The 10,403-nt window shown below is 32.8% G+C and overlaps 1 protein-coding gene across 3 annotated transcripts; it reads right to left on the bottom strand.

Moving 5' to 3' along the window:
- Nucleotides 1–1,471: 1,471 nt before the first annotated feature.
- Nucleotides 1,472–4,743, bottom strand: LOC8276880 (BTB/POZ domain-containing protein At3g22104). 3 transcript variants are annotated; one of them, XM_048377428.1, is made up of 3 exons: nucleotides 4,377–4,743; nucleotides 2,259–3,313; nucleotides 1,472–2,125 (listed from the first exon to the last, which is right to left on the bottom strand). In XM_048377428.1, the coding sequence occupies exons 2-3, from the start codon at nucleotides 3,246–3,248 to the stop codon at nucleotides 1,670–1,672; spliced, it is 1,446 nt and encodes a 481-aa protein (XP_048233385.1). In that variant the 5' UTR covers nucleotides 3,249–3,313; nucleotides 4,377–4,743; the 3' UTR covers nucleotides 1,472–1,669. The 3 variants fall into 3 exon arrangements, with proteins under 3 accessions (XP_048233385.1, XP_002515696.3, XP_048233384.1); XM_002515650.4 differs by having other exon boundaries at nucleotides 2,259–3,368; XM_048377427.1 differs by lacking the exon at nucleotides 4,377–4,743 and adding an exon at nucleotides 3,694–4,316 and having other exon boundaries at nucleotides 2,259–3,368.
- Between the last annotated feature and the right edge of the window lie 5,660 nt (nucleotides 4,744–10,403).

Below are 10,403 nucleotides of genomic sequence, written 5' to 3' on the forward strand. Positions count from 1 at the left end.
TATATAAAATTTTATTTTATAGTAATTTTATAAATTAATTTTTATTGTCAGAAATTTTTACAAGTATTTTTATAAATATTTTATGTGTTTGTAGCATTTAGCGAAAAAATCCTAAATCTTTTTGCTTATCTTCCTAAAGTCCATAGTGTTTGTTGGAGAATTTTCTTTGTCTAATTAGTAATTAAATAATGAATTTTATATTTTTTAATAATTTTTTTAATTATTTAAAAATAAATATTTATATATTTAATTTATTTTAAAATACTTTTCACAAATTTTTTTAAAATTTATAGTGACAAAAATAACATAGCAAGTTAATTCTATTTATTAAAAGAAAAATTAGTAATTTAAAAGAAATTATTTTATTTAGATTTAAAATATATAAAAAATATACATATTTGAAACTTTTAATGACCATATTAAGAAGTTTATAATAAATTTTTTAATTAATTTTTAAGTATTATTTATTAAACACAGTTAATATACGTCATATTTTTTACTATAAAATATCAAAAATTATTATGAGAAAATATTTAAAGTATAAACATTTATTTTAAAATTCAAAAATTATTGAATAAAAATATTAAAATATATAAAACTTAGAATTTTATTTTCTTAACTCTTATAGTTGACCTATGAATCAACAAGATTTCTACTTTATTTAGTTTGATACCTGCCTGTTTTACTCTGGGGTTCAGTGAAGCCAAATAAGCAATTGCACAATTGATAGGACACAAGTCAACCGTATTGGTAATGTAATAAAATAATATTGAACACATAAAATCAACAAAGTTATAGGTATTCTGTCAAAAGAAAGAATATTGGTATGCCCTAAGCTCGAAAAGTAAAAAGCTCAATCTAGACTTAATTGTGCTAAGAGGGACTGAAGTGATGGTAATAGTTCTTAAAAAAATTTATTTAATTAGTGACCATAAAAATATTTGTATAAAAGGTTGGGTGAAATATATATTTGAATACTAGAATTTAATTATTAATTATTTCAGTATTTTAATTTTAATTTTAATTCTTATAATCTTTTAAATACTTTTAATTTTTAATTTATTTTATAAAAAATTATTGAAATAATTATGCACAATACAAGTAGACATATTGAATGAAGTTAAGTATTAAAAAATATTTTAATAATATTATAAAATAAATTAAAATGTCTATCACATTAAATAAGAAATTAAAATATTAAAATAACCAGATCCTAAAAATTTAGATGTTTCAAATATGTATTTAGCTAATAATTTTTAATGCTATCATTACTCCAGTAATAAGATAAAAATTTCTGTTAAATGAGGTACCTGGAAGAAGCATAATCTTTAATGAAACATGCTCTACTTTTATAGTATCCCTATCGAATTGCATTATAGTTTGCCTCAATGTGAGAGAGTGACCGGAAAAGGATAAAACCTGTAGGTGCCTATCTTAAAGACAGCAGTCTAGAGAATATACATACTAATCATGACAAAATACACACAAGTCTTTCTATTGATGTATATACAACCAATGTCTCATCCATTTTTCTTCATACCATTAGATTTGCAGAATGAAACTGTTAGAGACCCAAAAAGAGTGAGAGAAAGATATCTTCATATGCTATATACAAATGGAAGACATTGTAGACATGTAAATATATATCAAAAAGAAAAAGAACTTTCTATCATGAACAAAGCTTGGGTAAGGATCTGGCATTGCTAGAGCTTGATACTCTTGATTTCACGATTTTTGTCATCTGGGTTTGCATTTTCCTGCATACTTTCTCCAATTCCATCACCCTTGTTTGCATTCCTTGCAAATGCGCCCGAAGTTTCTCACTGTCGGTTGAAAGCTCAAGTTTCCCAGCGAAAAGCACGATCTGTTCACTGGTTTCATTGGTTTTTCCCTTGTTTTCAATCTCATCAAAACTACAAGGTGAACTGCCATAGCGTCTTGAGTTGCTAGTTCCTTGAAGTAGGCTCTTGAGCTTGAGTTGCTGAGATCTGAGAGCTTGCGCTGCAGTTCTTGATGAAAATCTCTTGTTCTGAGAAAGATGTATGCAAGCTTCAGCTGAGAGCTTGTCATGGTTCAACGAAGAACATATCTTCATTTTTTCTTCTTCAGATAATCCAGCATGCACCTGTACGAAAAACCATAGTATTCAAGCATCAGTACGGGGCAATAAGAGTACAGTTAAAAGCATCAATCATCGTATGATTTCTCCAATAAAATGCACAAATACTGAACTAAATTATGTGGGGTCAATGCACTACCTCTAGATAAATGTCTGCAGCGCCGTAGATTTCATCATAAGAGTCTCTAGCAGAGTCAGGCAAGGACATGGCTAAAGCTAAGAACTTTGAAGGTTTTAGACACGGATCTGGAGCTACTTCTGCTATATACAAATCCATCAACTTTGCAACTTTCTTTAATCGCATTGAACTTACTTGACAATTTCCTCCACGCAGAAATGCTTTCAGGAACCTTAAAACCATATTCACATCATACAAGTGAGTCATCCTACAAGGAGAAGGAATAAGAAGATTATCTAGAGTTGCCTGATCCATCTGAGAACCTATCATTTTCTCCAATTTGTTCCTGCAACTTTTGCTTATATTCAAATTCAAAGCAACGCGAAGAATACCAAAAAGACTCTTGCACGAAACAGAGCTCCAATCAAGAATATAAAGCATATCAATGACAGTTTCAACAATTTCTCGCTTCTCATTAGATGTGGCTGAATGGGACTTTGTTTTCTGGTAATAAAATAGGAATCTACTAATGATGGGGTGATCAAATTTCTGAAAAACCATAGACTTTACCAGCATTTTAACTAAATCACTACTCAGAAACAAAAGATCTTCAAACCACCACGTTGCTCGAGAGAAGCTATTCTTCAAACTCTCAGTGCTTCTAGTGTCACATGAAAACCGAATGCTGGAGCTATCAGGAGAAGAAGTAGATAGACATGGACTTGATTCACTAGACAAAGCTATCTTACCAACAAGGGAATCCATACATTTCTCAAGAACAGATAAAGAGTTCGTCAAGGGAACTAAGCCTTGGCACTGCTTTATAGTGATCAATAGTTCAGACCATGTCCACTCATTAATCTCTTGAAGTGATTTCTCACTCTGTTCCAATAAATTCTGAGTTCCAGAAACACAGCTGCTCATTTCCATGAACTGTGCGGCACAGTGGAGGAGTAAAATATTGTAAGGAGTTATATTAATTCTGCCCTTGTTGTAGCAGAACCTGGACATTAGCTCAAAAATTTCAGCCCCTCCTGGGAAGTCATTGAATATCACTTTGAAATTTCTTGATGAGCCTGTTGATTTACCAAATAATTTACTTAATCTGCCTGAGTATGAAGAAATAAGCTTCTGCAAGCAAAATATCCAGTTGAAAACAGAGTAAGAATTTGTCTCATTTGATGGACTAATATAATTCCTGGAAAAACATTGAGAGACTACAAAATAAAAGAATAAACACAGTAGACTACAATTTGCCAAGAATTAGACCACAGAAGATGCAAAAAGGTGAATAATTAGGTCAGTAAGTAAGGGAAGGTAATAAAGACGGTCCTGAATCACTGTCACAGTGCAACCTTTAAGTCTCTATAACAACAACCAAAAAGAATGAATTCATTGAATTTAGCAAAGCCCTAATACAAAAAGCAAGATTAAAAAGGGAATCTACAGCTAAAACCTGCAACAAAAAGCCGTGAGGTCGTTATAGACAATGAATTGTGTCCGGGCCATTAAAGAAGAAAGATGTCCACTAAACAACCCAGCAAAGAGGGTAATAAACAGTAATAAATGTCTTGAAAGCAACCCATTTTTCCTTCTCAAAAGTAGTGAATGGAAACAAATGAAGGTAAGAACATTTAAGCCACCTCAAGACAAATGCAATTAATGAGAGGAAAATAAAGAAAGAAGGCAAAATACCCAATGGTTGAGATAAGAAGTAGCCAAAATAGAAGCAAACTAGAAGCTGTGAGACCTATGCCTACCCCACAACACTGCAATGCAGTTGCAAATTAATAAATGCTTGTACAAACACAGAAATCAGCAATGCTAACAGTGAAAAAGTATGAAACTACTCAAATTCCACATTTAATGAGCACAATAAAAGCAAACTAGAGCAGACACTCTGTGATCTAGAGTAAAACCAGAAGAAGCAAAACAAAACCAGATCAACAAATGTATGAACAACATTAAATAATTGATATGGAATAAGTAATTACAACAAACTAAGTACAGTTAAGTTAAAAAGCAAATCCAAAGAGAAAGATAAACAATTAAAAGGCCAGTAATCATTTTCAAAAGGTCTAAGAAGCATAAAGGTGAAAAGAAATGAAAAGCTATAGAACAGCATCATTACATAATTACCTTATCCACCACGAATGTCTCTTCTCCATTGACATCCACTTCAAGATCACAGCAAATTGCCATGACCCAACTAAACAAACGAAAAACCCACCTCGAATCTACAGTATTTTTAATAATTTTCTTCTTCTTTCTGAAACTCGTACCAAGAAATGAAAAAGAAAAAAGATTAACTACCCAAGAAAGAAAACAAGTAGAGAACACCCAAGTAGAGAAGAAGAACATGAAAGGTCATATTATTCTATGATGGAAAAGACGACAAACAGAAAAGAGGCAAAGGAAGTGACTTTGGTTATGCAAAAATGGGGGGTGGTCACTTGGTGCAGAAGCAACGCAATGTGGTTCTCAATTTTGAGAGAGAGAGAGAGATATGTGTATATATATATATATATATATATATATATATACTCACAAAAGAAAGAGCGCAAGAAGCAATAACAAGGTGTATAAAGACAGAAAAGAGAAAATATTATTGTTATTATTATTTGTAATAACAGCAGAGTCATGTCAAACTCAGAGAGAGACGGAGAAAAAGAACAAAAACAGTTGGTGCATGTGTGACCACTAGATTACTAATCCACACCTGACTTTTCTGTCAAAAAATTACTTTGTACTGAAGTGTAAAAATATTTGGTAATACATCTATAATAAGAATAAAAAGACCGTTCATAAAATATTCATGAATATGATAAAACTTAGAACTGAAGCTTTTCTGCTGGCTTTGATTCTATTTTACTTTGCACATCCAATAAAGATTACTCCTTCCAATGCTTGCATTTAATCTTTATCAAGTATCAAAATGTGATCCTTACATAGGTAGGTGTGTCCCTATTATGACACTAATCTCCTTCTCCACTAACATTACCACCTAATAGTCAGCTCGTACAGTATAAACTAACCATTTTACACCCTAGAAACAAGGTGTGGTGTATAATTAGAATATACATTAAGTGTCTATCTAAAAATTTTCATTAAAAAAAAATTACTATATAAAAGTCATATATATTTAAAAAATTCTTATCTAGATTAAATAAATATTGTCACTTATATATCAAATACGATAAAAAATTAATATATATTTATTAATTTTAAATAATAAAATATATTTAAATTGTTTAATATTAAAATGTAGAACACTCATATGTACGTGTTACTTTTCTATTAGTTATTGTATATACACCAAATTATATAAGATTTTTCTCTTTTATTATTAAAAAAATTATTTTCTCTATCAAATTTTAATAGATAAATTTCATTTTGTATAAAATTAAAATATTTAGTTCTTTTTAATTAATATCTCTATTTTAACCATTTCTACTAAATATTTTTAATACAATAACTTGCCAATTTAAATATAATTTTTGAGATTTAAATAAATAAAAATTTTATATTAAAATTTAAGAAAATTATATAGTTATTTGTTATTTTAAAATTAAGAAAATAAAAATTAATTATAAATATTTATATTTATATTAATTAATAGAGAATATTTTAAATATTTAATTATTAAATTATTAAATTAATAATTAAAAAATGACTTGTATTTTTAAATGAATAAAAAATAATCTATTAAACTAAATAATTCAAATTTAGACATGCATAAGAGTTTATCCCACAGGTTCTCAATTAAAAGAAATATATGCAGTTTTAGGTTCTCCAAGCCGGTAAATACTTCCTTACATAATGGCTAAATTGTCCGTTTGAACCTTTTTATTGTGTGGGCCCTACCTTTGTCTTTCTTTGTTAGGTCCCCACAGCATGGTCCCACTTGAAAGTAATAAGAAGGAAAACGAGAAAGATCAGTCTCTTTTTACTCAGAGAACCGATCACGTTGGTGAATATTAACCCTTTTGTTTCCCATTTATGATATTAATCTTTGTGTGGGGTCTTGTTAGAGATTTTATTGCAGAAGGGAATTTGATCGAAGATGGTCCATTGACTTTGCTTTGTTATGGGTTGCTGAGATAGTGTGGGTGGGTGCGGATGAGTGAGGATGGTCTACCTTTCTGGCCATATGTCATTTACACACGAAGACTAAAAGAGAGATAAAAGGCAAAAGGAATAAGGTTTAATTTAGCCTCTTTAACGTATTGCATAAGTTTTCTTCTATCAAAAGATAGAACTTAAGTAGAAGAAAAAAATATTACAGAATAGATTGGTCCCTTAACCAAAGAAGCTGGTCTCCAGGGTTCAGAATAAAATCATCTGACAGAGAATTTCTAGCTAACAAATAAACAGCATTGTTACACAAACAGTTAACATAACTAAAATCTAAAGATTGAAAACAGGAAAATTGCACGAAAGCATCCTGGATAATGCAGTAGGCCAAAGTGGTAACTTCTTGCCCTGCAGAACTTCAATAATTTCCTTAGCATCTCCTTCTATGATAAGATGTTGGATTTCATGATCACGAGCAGAAATAATGCTTCTCGGAGGCCCATGGCTTCTAAAACTGGTGCAGCAGAGATATTAGGAATTTTGCGTCCAAGACACCACAGTATCTTACCATTCGTGTCTCTAGCCACTAGGCTAATCACCTTACATGTTCCTCTAGCATTTGCTGCGGCGTCAATATTAACTTTGATGACATTTGGCGAGGGAGCACTCCAACCCGTAGAACCTGAAGGAGCATATGAGATAGCAGTTGGTGCTGTTTCTGGGCTTCCAACCATTGTAGATCAAAAGACATCTAGGTAGTGCTTTGCTCCATTAACAATCTCCACAGGTGTGGTATCAATGCTTTCAAAGACAAGTATTTTCCTCGCTTTTCAGCGGCTCCACAACAAGAATACAAAGGCTTGAAATATTGAAAAGTACAGCCAGTAAATAATTCGGGCCTCACTCCTATCTTAGCAGTCGTCTAAGTCTCAACAACCTTTCAGCACTTAAAGAACATGCGAACTACTGTCTCCTCCATTTGGCAGATTTACACTGATCACTCGCACTATTAAACCTTCGAAGCTTAACAGCACTTGTAGGCAAGCAATTGATAAATCAATTCCAAAGAAATAACTTCAGTTTACTCGGAATTGGCAGCTCCCAAACTTCTTTCCACAGGAAGGGAGCATGCTGGTTAGAATGTTGGGGGCCTCCCCTGCGCTGCAGCAAAATAGCTTGTATCTCTTTCGCCACCAAATAAGCAGACTTTGCACTAAAGATACCATAACGAGAGTGATGCCAAAAGAGTTTATCAGGCTCATCACACCTACTAATGGGGAGGGATAAAATCAGGGATGCATCCTCATCTTGGAACTGTTGTTTCACTAATTCCGCTTTCCAAATCTTTAAGGACTATCTATGAGTTGTGAAACTCAACTAATGCGTGTATCCGTCGTTAGTTTGAGATTGGGTCCGAAAGGAAATGCTTTCGGAACCCATGCATCAGTATTGCAGAGAATATCATGGCCACTTCTCACTTGCCATCTCAAAGCCTTGATGTGAGCGACCAGGATCCACTGTTGGTGTGAGGTCCACTCTCCGTACTAAGCTGTTTAAAAATAAGCTCTTCGGTTGAGGGCCCTACGGGATTATGAATGGCCTTAAAACTAATAGAAAAAGGAGTCGCCACCTAATGAGATCGGAACAGTTTTTAGAATGAGGATGACGCCTTTGTACCCTTCGCGGAGAGCCTAAGTTCTCCTTTCTAAAATCAGAAATTCTAGATTCGGAAAGGTACGGATATAGAAGGTTTATGAATACACTCATATCCTCCTTGGAGGTGAAATCTAGTCTCCACTAGAGTAAACAAGCATTTGCCTATCCTTAAAATCTTAATATTAGCCTATTTTACCATATATTTATTGTACACATCAACCTTTTTTATCTTATTAGCATGTGAGATGAGGAACCAAGAAACTATCCTAAGCGAGAGGTACTTTGGTACCTTAACTAATCCTAGATGGAAGGCAAATTGGTGCCTTTGCTAGTTCTAATCAAGAGGCACTTTGGTGTCTTAGGTTTTATAGGTGACGAAATGAGGATTCAATTTTATTACCTAAGTCTAGATGTCAGATTTATTTTATTTTAGTATTTGAGGTAAATACATAATATAGTGCTGTAAGCTCAATTTATTTTAGAGTTGACATATGAAGTGATCACATAAATACTAAATTGATTTTAGTTCTTTGATCATATGAGGTAAGGAACCTTTAAAGCTATAAGCATAAACATATAAAGAAGGGATTAACGCTTAGGAAAAAAATTATTACAAACCACATTTTTAGGGTCTCATAATAGATGAATATAAATGAAAAGCAACAAATAATAAATAGAGCAAGCCATTATGGTGAAATTAAATGGCGGGAAATAAAATAGAATGATTAAACAAGTAATTAATTAAAATTTAATAGCAATTAATTAAAACATGGTCTAGCATATTGAGCTAGCACGAGGTCAGTCTCCAGAAGCCCCAAAACAGCAAAATGACAGCCAGATCAGCATAAATGATAAAATAAGGACTACTAAGGCTGAACCCATGCAGGTACAGGCTAAGCCCGTGTGAGTTCATACTTCTAGAAGTCCCAAATTGCTAAAACAACAGGAGAAAACCAAAAATGACAATACACAAAGGTATTAAGGTTGAACCTGCACGAGTACAAGCTAAGCTCGCACGAGTTCGAACTTCTAAAAGTCTAAAAGTACTAAAATGACCGAGTTTTATTTAAATTCTAAGGGGCTAGATTGAACTTGCATGAGTATAGGGTTGACCCTACACGTATTCAACTTATAGAGGGGAAAGCAAGTGGATTTTGTACTCTAAATCATAAAAATAAAAGAAATAGAATAAAACAAAATATGATGGAGAACAAAATTAAAATATAAAAAAGATGCACCAAATATCAAATAAAATTAGATTTGGCCATCAACTGGTAGATTTTGATGAGAAATTCAAATTAAAATGCTTTTAAAATGAAAGGTGTGTAAAATTTGAAAACTACTACCTAAAGATCTTGATGTATGTTGAGGAGTAGGATTTATTAGTCTTTTTGGTGTCTTGGAGAAGAATGGATTTAGAGAGAAAGTGGGGCTAGGTTTTTTTGTATATATGGATATATGAGGTTTTGAAGATTAGAGAGTGTGTATAAAAGGAAAGATGGAGATGTGTTTATATAGGTTTTTGGGGTTGAGAATGAAGGGTTGAGATGTCTTTTAGGGTTAGAGATTGGAGGGCTAGGATGGTGCCACATCGTTTGATAAATTTTTCTCTTGAAATGACATGACATAAATCTGAAAAGGCTTTGCCTTGCCCTGAACACGTTCTAGCTTAGGCTGAATGTGTGTGAGGACAGTCGCTCTAGCTTAACCTGAGCTTGTGCTCGCTTAGCCTGACTATGCACTAGCTGAGCCTGAGCTTGCGCTAGCTTAGCCTAGCAGCTTTGGTAAAATGTGGCATTTTGGATTCTAGGGCTTTAGGATTGATCCTTGAGGCTATTTCCATAGGTTTAACACGTGCTGTTCATTCAAGAGCATCCCACCAATCACATAAAAAAATTCCCACGAGACCTAACGCATCTTCTGTTCTTTTTTCTATGCTACCAAAATTGAGCAACCATACTATTAATCTCTTTGCAAAGCTTTTGTGGTAAGCAAAAACATGACATAGTGTATATAGGTATTACTGCCGCTATTGCCTTTATCATGATTTTATTTTCCCCAAGGAGAGTAGCAATTCTTTCCACCCCGAGAGCTTCCTTTGCTCTTTGTCTTTAATATCTCTAAAGGTCTGCCATTTTGATCTCTAAATTACTGAAGGTAGCTCGAGATATTTATCCTCTCGGCTAATATATTGAATACCAATAAGCTCCTTTACTGTTATTCTTTGCTTATGAGGGGTATTGCTACTAAAATACAAGGCTGACTTGTCAAGGTTAACCATTTTTCCACTAGCCTTGCAATACAATTGAAATATCTTACTAATCTTCTCTACTTCTCAATTAGAGGCTTGGCAAAAAAAAGGAGTCATCAATGAATAGGAGATACAAAATAGGCAGGATGTGTGTAGCAACCTTGATCCTCATAACTTCCTTGTTT

The sequence above is a fragment of the Ricinus communis genome, chromosome 7 (genome assembly GCF_019578655.1).
Source record: "Ricinus communis isolate WT05 ecotype wild-type chromosome 7, ASM1957865v1, whole genome shotgun sequence".
In the NCBI taxonomy this organism is placed as follows: Eukaryota; Viridiplantae; Streptophyta; class Magnoliopsida; order Malpighiales; family Euphorbiaceae; genus Ricinus; species Ricinus communis.

Excerpts from the sequence above, each read along its gene's own strand:
- LOC8276880 (XM_002515650.4), bottom strand. The coding sequence starts at position 4,598 with ATGTTCTTCTTCTCTACTTGGGTGTTCTCTACTTGTTTTCTTTCTTGG. Across the intron at positions 3,369-4,376 it reads AGACATTCGTGGTGGATAAG|AAGCTTATTTCTTCATACTC; the intron begins GTAATTATGTAA and ends TTTTGCTTGCAG. Across the intron at positions 2,126-2,258 it reads CTGCAGACATTTATCTAGAG|GTGCATGCTGGATTATCTGA; the intron begins GTAGTGCATTGA and ends TTTTTCGTACAG.